The following is a 16,323-nucleotide window of genomic DNA, read 5'->3' as shown; positions in this document are numbered from 1 at the left end:
TTATTCCATCATCATCTTAGTAGTAGTAGTAGTAGTAGTAGTAGTATCCTGCCCTTATGATTGAGTTGCCCCAACCACTCTGGGTGGTTCCCAACATATATGAAAACATAATAAAACATTAAACATTTTTAAAAAATCTTCCCTATACAGGGCTGCCTTCAGATGTCTTCTAAAGATTGTATAGTTGCATATCTCCTTGGCTCCAGGGTCACATAACTCCATACCCTCCCACATTTCTCTGATGAAAATAGGGAAAGCGGGAAATTCTGGGATCAAATCAGAAATTGGGATGGCTTGGATTGTCAAACAAAGACACCAGTAGGGTAAGGTGAGAAAAGAAAGGGGGAGGAAAAGGAAACAACAGCTTTTCATGCCAGCTCCTCCAAATTGTTGCCTGGCCTTGAGAAATGCACATATTTCATTTCTTTCTTTTTTTTACTGTGTTTTTATGCAAACGTGGTATATTGGAAAACTTTGTATTTTTTCCTTTTTAAAAATTAAAGCCATGCACCCAGCTAAGCAAATGCCCACAACTAGCCTCAGGTTTCTGGGACTTTGGGTGGGAAAGTACTAACCGAGGGCAGGAGGCAACAACATTCAGGATGAATATATCCCATCAAGCACCACCCACTACTAGTGTGGATGGGAAACACCGAGATAGATTTCAGAGGCATAAAATGGAAGGTGCTCATGTGTGACACTAACACACACATGGAATCCATGATCTACATCAACATGAATGTCTTTGTGGAGGCACAGCCCAAGGAATAGACCTGACAGAACTGCACAGAATTCCAGCTTACCATTCAAACTAGTTCTGTCTCAAACCATTCTCCTACAGTTGTGTGTGGTTTGTTTTATACCATTCTCCATCGATCAATGAGAAAAGAAACCTATCAAAGGGGAAAAGAAACTTTAGTCAAATTCTCGTGGGTAGAGAGCAGGGTTCTTGTTTCTGCCATGCCTACCCTTACTTTTGAGGTGGCCAATGTTGTAGGAAAATCCTTGGGCTCACTTGGATTGCCAAGCAAAGACACCAGCCAGGAATATAGAAGCAAAACAGCAGCCAGTGGGCCTGGTTTTTATTTTAAAGGACTGGGTGAAGCAGGAAGAAGCCCAGAACAAAGGATGGCTCCCACTTTTATCAAAATAAATTAAAAAAATTGTCCAGTAGCACCATAGAGACCAACTAAGTTTGTTCTGGGTACAGTGGTACCTCGGGTTACAAACACCTCAGGTTACAAACACTTCAGATTACAGACTCCGCTAACCTGGAAGAAGTACCTCGGGTTATCATCATCATCAACAACCTTTTATTCAACCGTCAGTCAGAAAAATACCTCGGGTTAAGAACTTTGCCTCAGGATGAGAATGGAAATCGTGCTGCGGGTGCGCGGCAGCAGTGGGAGGCCCCATTAGCTCAAGTGTTACCACAGGTTAAGAATGGTTTCAGGTTAAGAACGGACCTCCAGAACGAATTAAGTTCAAACTGGAGGTACCACTGTATAAGCTTTTGTGTGCATGCACACTTATCTGAAGAAGTGTGCGTGCACATGAAAGCTTGTACCCAGAACAAACTTAGTTGGTCTCTAGTCCTTTTTTTATTTATTTCTACTGTGTCAGACCAACACTGCTACCTACCTGAATCCCATTTTTATCAGTTTTACAAAGATACCCACAACACTCCTAAAATTACATCGTGCATACATCACAAATTCATCACAAATTGGGAGAGTCTGGTGACAGAAACCTGAGCATCAGGTTTGCCCTCATCTTTCCCTTGACCTCCACCTCATACCTATCAAGTAAGACAAAAAAAAGTATTTACAAGTTCCTGGTTTCCCCTACCAAGTTAATCACATCTCTTTGTCCTGACCAAGAATCTAATCCATGGGTAGGCAAACTAAGGCCCGGGTGCCGGATCCGGCCCAGTCACCTTCTAAATCCGCCCTGCAGATGGTCTGGGAATCAGTGTGTTTTTACATGAGTAGAATGTGTGCTTTTATTTAAGATGCATTTCTGCGTTATTTGTGAGGCATAGGAATTCGTTCATTTTTATTTTTTTCAAAATATAGTCCAGCCCCCCACAAGGTCTGAGGAACAGTGGACCGGCCCCCTGCTGAAAAAGTTTGCTGACCCCTGATCTAATCCATTCATAATCTATTGTCCACAGGATGACTACCTGTCTGGCACCCATTTGCTAGGATGCCAGTGATTATCTCTTATGCAGGAGGCTGCTGTGTACCTGATCCCAGGTTTCAGGAATTATGGTTGTCTTTTACCAGTTTCCCAAGTCCCCCCTTCAGTAGCCATCTTTTCCCAGAGCAGAACAACGTTGGTCGTGCATTGTGGTGCTTTGAGGAGACATTGTTTGTGAACAAAGGGGGGGGACACTGCGTGCTGGAGGGGCAACCCCACCCCAAATCATTATAAAAATTCCTGTAACACTAAGGAGTCCTTTCTTTTCTTCCACAAATCATATCACCAGTGCACTGCATTCTGCATCCTTCCCAGGTTCCCATGCTACAGTTAAAGCCTGGAGGAAGACATGAGGTAACTCCTCTTGTGAGTCTTTTCCAGGTCTGGAAGCAGACATAACTAGGGAGGTCGCAGAATGGTGAAGAAATACTGACTGGAAAGATGCCCCCACTCTCACCACCTTTAGTTGAAATGATAAGCTCAAAAGCCCACACCCACCCAAATCCAAAGGTGCCTTGGCAAAGGGACGGAAATGGAAACTTCTTTCACAGGAGGTTGGAGGGGGAAATGGAGGGGAGATTTTGGCATAGCACAACTTCAGACAAGGCCTGGGGAGATTACCAAGTGTTTACTATGAACCAAAGAATTTAAGTTACAGATAGGTAGCCATGTTGGTCTGCCATAGTCAAAACAAAAAAAATTCCTTCCAGTAGCACCTTAAAGACCAACTAAGTTAGTTCTTGGTATGAGCTTTCGTGTGCATGCACACTTCTTCAGATACACTGAAACTGTGCGAGACAAACATTCCTCTTGCCCACTCTTTGCTAATAAAGACTTTATACTATTTTGTGCCAGAAGATGGCAGTAGGCCTTCTCATATGTGAGGTAAGACTCCCATATCTCCAGGAAACAAAACAGTGAGTATGTCACTTCAGGTTTTGTTGTCCACATTAAGCAACTCACATGAAGGGTTGCAGCAGAAGAGGTGTGGAAGTGGAAGCTTTCTCCTTTCCTTTCTGCTTTTATTTTTACAAGGTTCTCTAGATCTTTGTTTGTGAGGTGCACTTCTGGAACACTGGCTGGGAGAGGGGAAACAGCTGTGGATGTGTGTTTTCAGAGATAACAAGCGCATGACACTGTTTAAGAAATTAATTTTCTTCAAGGTTATCTCCAGTACAAATAACTGATTCCCTAGGGTACTTCGTATAGGAGAAAGGCTCATTGGTCCCTCTGAAGAGGTCTCATCCAAGCCAAGCTTTACCACTTTACTCTGTTTACAGATAGGTAGCCGTGTTGGTCTGCCATAGTCAAAACAAACAAAAAAAATTCCTTCCAGTAGCACCTTAAAGACCAACTAAGTTAGTTCTTGGTATGAGCTTTCGTGTGCATGCACACTTCTTCAGATCTTCTGTGTATCTGAAGAAGTGTGCATGCACACGAAAGCTCATACCAAGAACTAACTTAGTTGGTCTTTAAGGTGCTACTGGAAGGAATTTTTTTTGTTTTCACTTTACTCTGATCATTGTAACTGGCCCTTAGCTTCGCTTCGCCTGATCTTGTTATAGATTCTACCCAAATTCAGTATTCAGTTTCAAAATCTAAGATTTTTTAATCGTTTTTTTAAAAAAAAATAGTAAGCAAAGTTTCAACTACCCTTTTTTTCAGAGAAGAGCTAAAAGACACCAGGAAAGAAAGGGGTAGGGGGAGCATTATTAAGTAATCATGGCATTATCCCAACTATATCTTCATTTGAAATATTGGAAACAAATATGGAGCAAACATTATATAGAAAATACTTTGAAGCTATTTCGGGGGGGGGGGGCATGGGGGAAATGACAGACGGTCCTGAATAGAATAAATGTCCTAATCTTGCAGATTTGGCAGTTATAACTACAGTTCAGAGATTTAAAGTAGCAATTTCTTCAGATTGCCCCCTCTTCGTCACCACAGGGCTGCTTAAGACTTTTCCTCAGCCTATCCCAAAAGACAAGCTGAGCTGTTGGTTTCTCAGGCCAGTCTATGTAGGTCTTCTTCTTTACCAGCTTGGCCAACCGATGGTAAGATGAAAGCTGATACCTGGACCTGCGTTCCAAGAACACCAGAATCAGTGTGTCATCTGGTTCTGCCAAGAGTCGGTACGTAGCCAGGCTCAACTCCAGAGAACACCAATGGTTGCACAGGGAGTGTGGGCTGATCACACAGATGACCTTTCGGCTCCTGTAGAGGTTGTCCATAATATTGTCCACAATAGCCTTGCCCACCACAAAGTTCCTACTGTGTAGACAGAGCTTCAGGAAGGGAGGACCATTGCGCTCTAGGTTGGGTACCAGGTTCTGAAGGACCCAATTCTGGTCCTGCCTGCAGTAAGACACGAAGGCATCATATTCAAACCTCTTGCCTTTCCCTATTTCACCACACAGTCTATGCCACCAGCCTCGTAGTATGTAGATGAGGAAGAAGAGCTCTGAACCACAGGTGACATGAATCAATAGGAATGACATGAGGAAGAGGATCAGAGAGGAAGTGGCCATAAAGAGAATGAAGTCTACCTTCAGGATGCAATTGTGCTCAACAAATTGCAAGAACTTCTGAGATTTCAATGCCGTTGTCAGTTGCTGGCACCTCAGTGGGTGTACAATAGATACAAAAAGGTCTTTCTTTCCTGATGCCCAGCTGACAAACCAGGCATTGGAACAGTAGCACCCAAAGTTGCCTGTGTTCAGGTAAAAGTACCTTAGTTGCCCCATTTGATCCTGAAAGCTAGCATCTAGGGTAAGGATTAATTCACTTTGCAACACAAGAAGCTGCAAACTCTTCATGTCCCGGAATAAAACAGGGGATACATATTCCAGGCCCGATTCCATCAAGTGCAATACCTCCAGGTGAGTGAGGTTCTGGAAGAGATACTGGGCATCAGCTTTAGGAATATCTTTAATTGCATCTGCAAGGTTAAAAACTACCAAGACCCTTAGGTTTGATAAATGGGAAAAGTTGAAGTGTCCCCTGTAAGAACCCTGTACGATAACACTATGGTGAAGTTTTTCTAGGAGAGGGAAATCATGGAAAAAAGGCCTAGAGGTATTACAGGAAAAAATGAATCCTGACAAATGAAGTTCCTTTACTTTGGGGAAAGAGGGCGATTTGCATGAGTCCACTTCAAGCTGATTACACTTGAGTGTTAATTTCTCCAAAGTGGAAAACATCTCCATGCTTTGTCTTCTAAATCTAACTCTGGATTTGGATAGAAGTTCAAGACTTTCAAGGCCAGGGATTGAAAAGCCCACATCCAGGTCACCATAATTCATAAAACCAAATTGTAGTTCTCTGAGCATATTGAGACCTTGAGAGAAGTATGTTGTCAGCACTTCAATTGGGTTATGCCTTAGGTTCAAGAAGGCCAACGTGGAGAGGGAAGAAAAGGAATGATTTGTCAAATGAATAATGTAGTTGTCTTCCAGATTGAGTACCTTAAGTTGATGAAGTCCAGAAAATGCCATTGAATCAATCCTTTTAATATTGCTGGCATAGAGTAAGAGCTCCTGTAAATATGGCAGGCAGGAAAAGGCGTAGGCTTGGAGGTTGCTGACATTATTTCCTGAGAAATTCATAATCTGCAGCTTAGAGGTGAAATTCATCCTCTTATACACTGGTGGGCACAGGCCCCAGTGGAGGTTATTTATAGAAAGATCTAAAAGCTGGAGCTGGGGCATTTTGTATAGAATCAAAGAATCTACATATTCTAGTTGGTTCCGCACAAGTGCTAATTTCTCCAGAGAGCGACAGGCATCATAATTTACAGCATCAAAGGTTTTGAAAAATATCCGGGACAGTGACAGAGAACGGAGGGAGAAAAGGGAAGCCAAATCACAGACTGGGAAGGTCTGGCTCTTGAACCTTGGGTTGGTGTTTTCCAGTGAAAGGGAGTCAAGTTTTTCTATTTCTAATGCTAATATTAGGATCTCACCCAGAGTCAGAGGGGAAAAGCTCCATCTTAGGTTCTGGAGAAAACATCTGTTTTGGCCTTCAGGACTCTTTCCCTCTTTCTGAGACCATGAGGTAGGGACAGCAGGAGCCAAGCTGCTAGGATGCTGCTTTTGAGACAAAGAGGAAGAAAAAGAATCTGGCATGAGTTGCTTTACAGACCCTCGAGGTGATGACTTCAATGAGAGGAAGAAGTGGAGCAGCTCCAAAACGTGTTTCAAGCTGCATCTAGAAACAGAGAGCAGTTGGAGTTGATGAGACAGTGTTATATCTCCTCCTGTGGGACTGACATCACTTAGGACCAGAGTTTGAAGGGAGGGCATAGGGAAGAAGGTTTCACAAATGTCAATGAGTTTGGAACAAGACTGAAGATTCTGGAATACGATGAAAAGGTACTGCAATTTATTCAAGTCTATGAAAGCCCTGGGTGAGATAACAACATCCTTCTTTATTATGAGTCTCAGATAGTGGAGTTCCTGAAAAGCTTGGAAGGTTTGAGCTTCCAAGACTTTAATGTCCCCTGAGAGACAGAGTGCTTCAACCTCCTTGGGGACGGCGATGATGTCTTCTGGCAAGGAACATACATTCTGGCAGTTCACTATCAGCCTGGTGCTATTAGGTGGAGAGCAGCTGGGAAAGCGACGCACCACATAAGGCATCAGTGACCCTTCAATGGTATAGCATTTTAGGTTCATCAAAGCAAGAGAGAACGATTGTCCCAAGGAAAAAAGCACCAAGATGGCCAGCATTGTTCCTCTCTGTTGCATTGGCCTCCTTTCCACAGCTGAAGAGTTTGGATCACCTTAGAGGTGCCAAGTAACCTGGCAAAGAAAAACAAACAGTTTGAGTTCACTTTGTTCAGCATCATCATCACCACCATCATCATTAGTCATCTTTCCTCTATGAAAGCTTGGGAATCTAATCAGCTTTCAAAGAAGCCCAGGAGATCTCTGTTCTTTTGAACACAGTTTGAAATTTAATAGTTTAGCACTTGAGTGGTGGATGTTTCATTCTGGGCAACCTTCCAAGGACCAGTGATGGGTGGGGCAACTAATGTAAATTTTAACCTTTGTACAGTCGTCTAGTTTAACACACACACCTGCCAACAGCTCTATCCTTCATCCAGACAAGCAAGAGGCATTGCAGACCCACTCACAGCTCCCCACACTGAATGTGAGTGAAGGCAACAATACATTTAAACAAATGGGACAAGACAATGCATCATACTTGGGTGAAGTCGGCTTATATTTCCAGGGGGTGGACCAGAATGAAGACTTCCACACTCTGGTCCACTGCCCAGGCTCTGCCCCCCAACCTACTCCTGATTGGGCAGTTCACATTTGTTGTTGGTGAGCTATACTGCCATTCATAGCAGCTGACCAGAGGAGGACCCAATGGCCAGCTGCTACAAAGAGGCTGCAACCACCACTCACCTTTGATTCAGGTAAGCGGCTATTATCAGAGCTCAAGAACAATCCTAGCCAGGCAAAAGCCTTGTGAAGCAGAGCCAATGAAGGGTGTGGCCTGGAGAGTGTTTTAAGTACCAGATAGGGAGGACTGGAGGCTCATGTTCAGCCACTGGACCTGAAGTTCCTCACTCCTGTTATAGTATGTTAGTTATTGGCTTAATAGGACCTGATAGCCAGTTGATGATCTGTTTATGTAGGTGTGGCAGATTAAGAAACAACGACACTAATTAAGCAACCACGAATACCTTTCCTGTTTGGTTAAGAGGAGCAGTCATTGGGGAGTCAGGGCTGGCTGCATATTGCTTGTCTCTAGGGAACTGATGTGCAAATCACCTCTTTGGTCTCTCCCCCCCCCCCATATCCCTGTGTATATTTGTAAATAATCAAATATTACAAAAAAATAGTGTTGCATACCCCAGAGTCCCCCAGGCTATGAGAAGTTCCAAGGGCATCTCTACCTAGATTTGAGTACCTTTGGGTGAGAGAACACAGGCATTTTTGTAATATTTACAATGTTTGGAGCACTTTCTTTTTTTATTTACCAATGTATGGAAAATGTATACAGTATTTGGAAGCCAAGAATCACAAGGCAGAAGATCCCTGAGGATCCCTTCAAGGCAGCCTTCCAGGTTGCACCCCGCCCCCCACCCCCCCACTCTTAACTGACTCCAAATACAAACTCTGTACACATAGTCTCCCTCTTTCAAAACTGCAAAATGAAAAAGAGAAACTATTTCTTCAGAAACAGATGCCTTACATCTTCCCCATTCTCAGAGCTGGAGAGGTGTAATTTTCCCAAGTTCTAGTAATGCTCTTTAAAACACAAAAAAATTGTTTCTATACTAGAGCCCCTCAGTCCTGCTGAGACATTGCTTTCCCATAATTACATGGGTGAAATTAAAAGTTCTACACAGCTCAATGCAATATTACATTTTATTCATCAACACGCATCCCTTTCCACACAATTAAAAAAACCTTCTATAATATTCACAATTAAGTCCTGGTTGGCAGATCCCCTTTCTGGTCCTAATTGCAAATGGGCTGACTGCAAGTCCTTTTCATTTTAACTCTTTCTCTTGATCACAGCCATGAGATTGGTAAATGTCCTTTTAGTTGCATCTTCAATAGTCTTTCTTAAAGCTCATCAGCTTTTCTGTGGAAAGCCACTGCATACCACTGAACTGCAGCAAACATCAACCAAGCTTTCTTGGGATTGACATTTGCTTCAATCTAGAGGTAAACAGTGGGTTTTCCAGAGGAAAGCAGTGGGGCAAATGGAAAATCAGTCAGACCCATGCCCAGAAATATGGGATAAATGAAGAACTGCTTGGACCCACACTTTCTAGGCATGGGATAAGCAGAAGAGTGGACAAACCCTTAGTTGTCCCAGCACCAGTTTCTGTTCCCCTATGAAGGGTGGAAGTTTCAACTGCTCATTTATTCTCTCTCTCTTTTTGTAATAGTGAAATTGTACTATTTTGTTACAAACAGAAAGAAACATATGCAAGGAAACCAGTAACCGATTCATTACAGATCAGGAGAAAGCGGAAATCAATGAAATGGGTGAGACCTGCACATGGGATATTTAGAATTAAAGGCACGGGAGTTCTAAAAATCCTCAACAGCAGTTGGTCCTGCAATTGTGTTTTCTTGCAGAACAACATTGTCACTAATTGCATTTGAAAAAGAATATTCCATACAGGAAAACACTAGACATCAACACTATGGCAGTGACACTGTTCAGATGTGCCATAAAAAATGCGTAAACAAAGGATGGTGGTTCCAGTAATGTAGAAGCAACTGTCAGTCCTCAAATATCTCCTTATCATTAGCTCCTGTTGAGGAAAGCAGTCAAGCAACCATCCTGGGGCACTGAACCATAATCTTCCTTTAGAAAGAGAAATGAGCAGCCAGAAGCAGCAAAAGTGCTTTTCCAGCGATCTCTCCTCCAAAGGAAACGGCTTGCTCATGAAACTTCCTGCTCCTTAGGAAAGTGGGTGTCTAAATAGGTCCAGAGTGACAGCCACAGTACATAACTTCTTTCAGGGTCACCCAGAAGTCCTCCTTTGGGACCTCAGAAAGGGCAAGGGAAGTTCTGGTATTGCCTCATACATCTTCCAGAATCTAATGACTTATTCCCAGTTCCGTCCCTAAGCCATACATGCCACTGCAAAGAAGCTCTTCCTTTATATCGAGGCTTCCTTCAACACCACTCTTTCATCTCAGAGTGTTTTCCCACAGCTTGCTTACATGCAAAGCCCATGTCAACCCATCCCTAACCCTTTGCTCCCATCTGGCCGTACTGTCCAAGCCCAAGTTATAGAGCATTGTTCTTCACCAAGCTTTTCCACCCTTTCTATTCTATAACAGTTCCTAGCTGAATGCCCCATGAGATCTGTCCAAATGACAACCTGTGGTGTGCGGGGATTCCCATCCACAAGTGTGCAAGACCATTGTTCATAAGTCACTTACCTCTAAGCAGCAACATGCAAAGACGCTTCATGTAGTTGTGGTTTGCAAAGGGAAAACACATAAAAAGGCTTCTTCTAGATGAGGAAGTAGGAAAGGCACAATTCTAGTAAGTTCTCACTTCTGCATAGAGTTCCAGTTTTTAAATTACTGCCTTAACTTGCATGTGAAAGTTGCATGCAGCTTTGTAGTAAGAGTGAAAGAGGAATTGTGTCCTGAAGTGGAGTAGTGAGTAGTGAGATCTGCTATACCCTTTGTAACTAAGTTTATCCAGTAGAGATACTACTTGTATGAGACTTAGGGAGAGAAGTTAGCTTGAGGAGCAGGGAAAGAAATACTGGAAAAGAGAATGGCTAAACATGCAGTTCTAGCACCAGGATGGCGAAGCAAAGAGGTACTGCTAACTGGCTTTTTTCTCCCCTTTTCTCTAGGTTAGTTTTCAATGGGCTTATAATTTCATAGCAATGTATTCTGTGCAACCTGGAGAACCCACACAGATAAAAGCTGACTTTTCCCCATTTGAATGGGTATTGTTAGAGGGTTCAAATGAACATCTTAGAGGTAAAGGACATCATGGTGTGATTTTCAGGAGAGGAGTGTGTCTTTATCTCTGTGTGCATATGGTATGGTCTGTATGGTGACAATGCCATGGAACAATAGTTGCTCATCTCCTGCTGGGTCATATTTCAAAATGATTCTAGGATGTGCACCAAGTGATTAGACCAGGGACAGGATTCAAGCCGTGTCTCATACACACAGTGTCTGAGGTGCCTCAACCGCTTCAGTTTTTCACCCAAACCCACCAAATTATCACCACTTTGTCAATGAGTAACTGAAAAAGAAGGGGCAAAGCAACAGGTTCTCCAGTTTCCTATTTGAGTGTTCAGGCCCACATAATGTTAATTGCATGAGCCAAGAGAGCTGGTCCACACATATTCATCCCACCTCCACATCGCAGGTCATGAGTTTGGTAAGTTGCACCTACCAAATGCATAAACAGTACTGAAGAGGGGCAGGGCTGTCTTTACCCAGGGGTGCAAGGGGTGCGGGGCTCCTGGGTGCCAAGTTCAGGGGGGCACCAGGCACCTGTCGCTGAAGCCGCCTAAGCTCTTAACTATCTACCTGTTATGAAATAATAAAGAATTTTAATCAAGCTAGAAAAACAGAATACATATATTCCTAGGCATTACCGAAATGTATACCTACTGTTTCACTAAAGGACATTTGACTTTGTGCGCTCATTTACCAAAGATGCGCCACGCCAGCGGCGGTGCTTGTCATTCACAACGGCGCGCTTGTCAGACTCAATGATAGCGCTTGTCATTCTCAACAGTGCTGTGCACGCAAAATTGACTAAATTTGGGGGCGCTGGGCGGATCTGTGCACCCCGGTGGCACATATGCTAAAGACGGCCCTGAAGATGGGTCAGCCCAGGACACAATGTGGGAGTAGGCTGAGCACAGCCACACTCCCATGGTTCATACAACTGACATTTTGTGGGCCTTCACATACAAAGAGAGTTCCTGCGAAGCAGGGATAGGGAAGCTGTGGCCCTCCAGATATTGTTGGAGTACAGGTCCTATCCCTGACAATTGGCCATACTAGCTGAGGCTAATGGGAGTTGAGCAATGCTCAACAGTGCCCTACACTGTCATTCTAATATATTCACTTGCTTTTAACTATTTAGGGTTACATTGCTTTTTCATACATGCAGGACCAAATTTGTGTATAAGATAGAAAGCATATATTTTATAAGGCTGTACCAGTGTTTTTCTACTACCTAATGAACTCTTTATAGCTGTGGTGGGTGGGTGTTTTAATGCTGGTCTTAGACTTTAAATATGGGCCATCAGGAAAGAAAGTCTTGACATTCATGCCACATGGGGTAAACACAGTGCTGCCTTATAGACATCAACAAAGATGTCCTGAATTGTGTGAGGAAGTTGCCTTTCTGTGCATAACTTTACATGAAGCTGTACAGGAGAACCTGTCCATTTATTCACCTATACAAATAACTCAGGGCAGAATTAAAGATGTATTGAGATGTCTGTTGCTAGAAGCAGCAGCCACCAGGTACTGAGGAAACTTCAGGAGCAAGGGCAAAACGGCTTCCCTCAATAATTAAGGGATACTAATACAAGGTCTGGGGTGCTCTGGTCCATGGGGTCATGAAGAGTCGGACACGACTAAATGACTAAACAACAACAGTACAAGGTCAGTTATTCCCCAAACTTTAAAGAAAGAAAATTGGGCTGGAAAGACCAAGGTAAAGGTTGTTTTCACGGAGCCAAGTTGCAACAAGTACAATATATAAAACTGTGGTACATATTTAATGTTTCCATGTTACATAAGATGGGCACCTTAATCTCAAATTCCCATGCTTTTTGATACATGAGTGAATTTGTATGCACCTGATCTCTAATATTAATCCAAATGTATACATATTAATTCAAGACTCTTAAAAGGCTTCAGAATAAAGTGAAGTGAGTAGACCAACTGATAAGAGTGTGACAACACTCCACATATAAAATAGTTTCAAGCACTTACCTGCCCTAGCAAAGAGATTCTGGGAACTGTATTTCTTCTTTGAAGAGATGCAGAAGCTTTAGCAAAGCCTTCACTTAGCATTCATTCCAAAATTCAGTTCCAGAGTTCATTGTGGGAATTATCATGATAACTAAATAGGCTTTAAACAAGTGTCAAGATTTTTAATGTTGCTGACATTACACTAGAGATGTGTATAAAAAGTGTGCCTCTGTGAAAAGATTCCCTGCATTCCCCAATGCGAATTGCAGAATACCAGGTACCAGTGTCTGCATGTCAAACAGTAGGCAGTTTTGATCACCGCAAGTACCTCTTTAAAAAAACCAAACAGTGATCACTAGATGGACAATGTATGATTCCCAAATATCTTTCAGAGAGATGGAAGCCCTTTTCAGAGGAGCTGCTGGAATAAATTGGAAGCAAGAAGAGTGGCCAGCATCTTCCTGCTCTTCCTGTTTCTGAGCCCACCTTTCTGCAAGGCGACGCTCACCAGCAAATGTCAGATCACTGAGGGCTGGCTACGACCACACACATCTGAACCCCTATCCCTCTGTCTCTCTGCTTCAGATGCGGGTCTGGTTGCATTCTGTAGCAATGTCACCTCCTTGCAAGAAGATCTGGCTACTGTTCCTGAGCTGGTGAGTGCCCTTTGTCTCTCCGGGAGTGTTGTCATTTATGAACGAGCTTTCTCGTCTTTTCCAGAACTTAATCACCTGAGCATCAACTTGAAGACACCTGTTATCTCACCCAGGGCTTTCCTGGGCCTGGACAAGCTACAATACTTATCAATCCACCACTCAGATACAGGCTGCAGCAACAGCTCCATCCCAACTCAAGCCTTCCACCAATTAGAGCAACTGCAGACTTTGAACATGAAGGGCATCTATCTCACAGGACAGCGAGGGATAAATCTTCCAAGTCACTTAAAATCGCTTTCCATTTCTGGATGCTGTTTAGACCAATTTTCAGAGCTGTTCAGCATTTTCCCATCTTTACAGTCAGTGCCTCACGTATCTGTAGATAACTGTGAAATAGGGAGGTTTCCCCACTCTTTGAATCTGAGGCAACATCCTAACTTCTCAAGCTCTAGGGTCCCATCTTCTCAATCACAGGAAAGAACGGGTCTTTATTCTCAGAACAAAAGCTCACTTCAGTCCCTGGTGCTGAGCCATTTCTCTCTGGCCCTCAGTGAGCTTCTATCCTTAGAAATAAAAGAACTTGATGCACTTTCGTTGGAGAAGACACACCACATGCATGAGAACCAGACTTTTCAGGTCTGTGCTCTGGCCTCCCGTTTCTCTCTCCGATCTCTGTCATTTTCATTGAATTACTACAAAAACTTCAACAGTGAAGAGCTTCCTGGCTGCTACTCTGTGGAGAATTTGGTACTTGAGGATAATAAAATGGAGCAAGTAGATCCCTTGCTTCTGTATAAGCTCTTCAATCTCCAGCTGTTAGATCTTTCTGGAAATAATCTTTACTGGAACCTTTGCCCACTGGAGTATGAGAAGATGAACTTTAACTCCCGGCTGAGGATTCTTGATTTCTCTGGTAACAGATTTAAAAGTCCCCAATCTACTGTATTCTCCTGCCTGCCATACTTAGAGACACTCTCACTCAATGACTGTGGGTTTGAGAACATTCCAGTATCTGCCTTCTCTAGACTTGGCCAACTTAAGGTTTTGAATCTGAGAAACAATCGATTACGCAACCTTGCAAATGCCTCTTTCTATAAACTGTCCAGCCTGGTTTCCTTAGACTTGTGTGGCAATCCCATCACACAGTTTGAAAGTGATTCATTCCAGGGTTTGGCTTTTTTGAGAGAACTCCAAATAGGCTTTCCATATTTTCAGGAAGGGGAAGAAACCCTGAGATTCTCAGCGAAAAATGTAGAAAGTCTTGTATTGCAAAATTTTTCATCAATTGCCTTATACAATCCGCCACAGTCTGACTTTGCTTCAGTGCAGAATATGACTCTAAGTGGCTGCTTTGAATTTTACAACTTGTCTCATAACACATTTTTCCCCAATGTGCGATTGATGCATTGGGAGCCAGCTTTGGAATGTGATTCTTCTAAGCCCCTCCATCTGCTTTTCCCTGTGCTGGAGCAGCTTGTTTACAAGTATAAGTTAGAAGCAAGATCTACTGAATGGAATTTCAACATGTCTCATCTGTCCAAGCTGCAACTGCTTGAGGTGCACAACCTGCCTGAAGTACCTTACGGTTCCTCTGCGCCAGAGATGCAGTCCCTCTTCATGGATCTGCCCCAGGTGGAGGCCCTGAGAATGGTGAACAGCAACATCAGGTACATCTCAGCAAAGTTCTTCAGAAGAAAGTGCAAACTCAAGCAACTCGTGCTAGAGAAGGAGGCCTTCCTGGAACTTGACAGTGACATTCAGGATCAAATACTGGGACAAATGCCTCTCCGCTACTTGCATTTTTCCAGCGTCACCTTCAGGTGTGACTGCTCAAGTGCCTGGCTCATTGACTGGGCCATCAGAAGGAAAGAGATTTATGTATTTGGGCTGGAGCATGCAGACTGTCTGGATGTCCAAAGGAGAGAAAAGAAAGGCAACTATCTGTCTTTCATAGAGCAGAACTGTAGTCAGGATGTTGGCTTCCTCCTTTTTGTTTCAACCTCCTCAGTGCTGTTCCTCCTTATTTCACTCCCTATCCTGAAAGCCACTTGCGGCTCAGAGCTTCTTTTCCTGATCTACATCCTGAGAGCATGGTGGCATGGACTGTTGAATAACAGAAAAGGCCAGAGGTTTGAGTATGATGCTTTTGTGTCCTACAGCAGTCAGGACCAGGAGTGGGTGTTGCAGCACTTGGTGCCCAATCTGGAGCAGAAGGGACCCCCCTTCCTGAAGCTCTGTCTCCACAACCGGGACTTTGTGGTGGGCAAGGCCATTGTGGACAATATCATGGAGAGTCTTTACAGCAGCTACAAGACCATCTGTGTTATCAGCCACCATGCCCTCAACAGCTCCTGGTGTTCTCTGGAGATGACCCTGGCCACATACCGTCTTGTGGCTGAGCAAGAGGATACGTTGATCCTGTTGTTCATGGAGCACATCTCCAGATACCGTCTCTCAGCCTATCATCGTCTGGCAAAGCTGGTGAAGAGGAAGGCGTATCTAGACTGGCCTCAGGAGCCAGCTGCCCAGGCTGCCTTTTGGGATAGGTTGAGGAAGATACTGAAGCAACACAGTGGTGGGGAGGAACCAAAGCTTTAAGTATTCTGTGTTGTCCAACTTGGCTATGCAGTGAGCATCCAATAAACTTCTGCCCAACAAGATTTATTTCTTATCTTGCAAAATAATTAGTTGTGAAAAGATGTAGGCAAGCTTAATGGAGTCTTGACCAGAGAAACCAAGAGAGTTCACATACAGACACAAACACTGCTAAATCTTGTTCCCACATAACGTTTTTGTTTACTCGGATGTGTCCTATTTCTATGTAAATGAAAGAATGTTATATCATGGATAGCATTATTGTCAAATATTTTCCTGCTTGTGTGTAATGTACACAAACTCTGAGGTCTAACCTACACAAACACTGCATTACACTTGAGTGTGCAGAAGCATCATAGAATTAAGCCTTCTTTCTTGGCAACAATTTTATTACAGAAATTTCATCAACCATACAGTACAATAAATAT

General features: G+C 43.3%; 2 protein-coding genes across 3 annotated transcripts; one reads left to right on the top strand and one right to left on the bottom strand.

Moving 5' to 3' along the window:
* Positions 1-3,927: 3,927 nt before the first annotated feature.
* Positions 3,928-10,260, bottom strand: LOC114582640 (toll-like receptor 12). Of its 2 annotated transcripts, none has more exons than XM_028703813.2 (2): positions 10,122-10,260; positions 3,928-7,001 (listed from the first exon to the last, which is right to left on the bottom strand). In XM_028703813.2, the coding sequence occupies exon 2, from the start codon at positions 6,945-6,947 to the stop codon at positions 4,122-4,124; it is 2,826 nt and encodes a 941-aa protein (XP_028559646.2). In that variant the 5' UTR covers positions 6,948-7,001; positions 10,122-10,260; the 3' UTR covers positions 3,928-4,121. The 2 variants fall into 2 exon arrangements, with proteins under 2 accessions (XP_028559646.2, XP_077773341.1); XM_077917215.1 differs by lacking the exon at positions 10,122-10,260 and adding an exon at positions 8,064-10,007.
* Positions 10,261-10,427: 167 nt separating this feature from the next.
* Positions 10,428-15,960, top strand: LOC114582639 (toll-like receptor 11). The gene is made up of 2 exons (XM_028703812.2): positions 10,428-10,512; positions 13,037-15,960. The coding sequence occupies exons 1-2, from the start codon at positions 10,468-10,470 to the stop codon at positions 15,896-15,898; spliced, it is 2,907 nt and encodes a 968-aa protein (XP_028559645.2). The 5' UTR covers positions 10,428-10,467; the 3' UTR covers positions 15,899-15,960.
* Positions 15,961-16,323: the final 363 nt, after the last annotated feature.

This window comes from Podarcis muralis, chromosome 13, assembly GCF_964188315.1.
Source record: "Podarcis muralis chromosome 13, rPodMur119.hap1.1, whole genome shotgun sequence".
Classification (NCBI taxonomy): domain Eukaryota; kingdom Metazoa; phylum Chordata; class Lepidosauria; order Squamata; family Lacertidae; genus Podarcis; species Podarcis muralis.
Note: the sequence above shows the minus strand (reverse complement) of the source record. Positions and strands in the feature narration are given on the sequence as shown.

Excerpts from the sequence above, each read along its gene's own strand:
- LOC114582640 (XM_028703813.2), bottom strand. The coding sequence starts at position 6,947 with ATGCAACAGAGAGGAACAATGCTGGCCATCTTGGTGCTTTTTTCCTTG.
- LOC114582639 (XM_028703812.2), top strand. The coding sequence starts at position 10,468 with ATGGCTAAACATGCAGTTCTAGCACCAGGATGGCGAAGCAAAGAG. Across the intron at positions 10,513-13,036 it reads CAGGATGGCGAAGCAAAGAG|AGAGATGGAAGCCCTTTTCA; the intron begins GTACTGCTAACT and ends AATATCTTTCAG.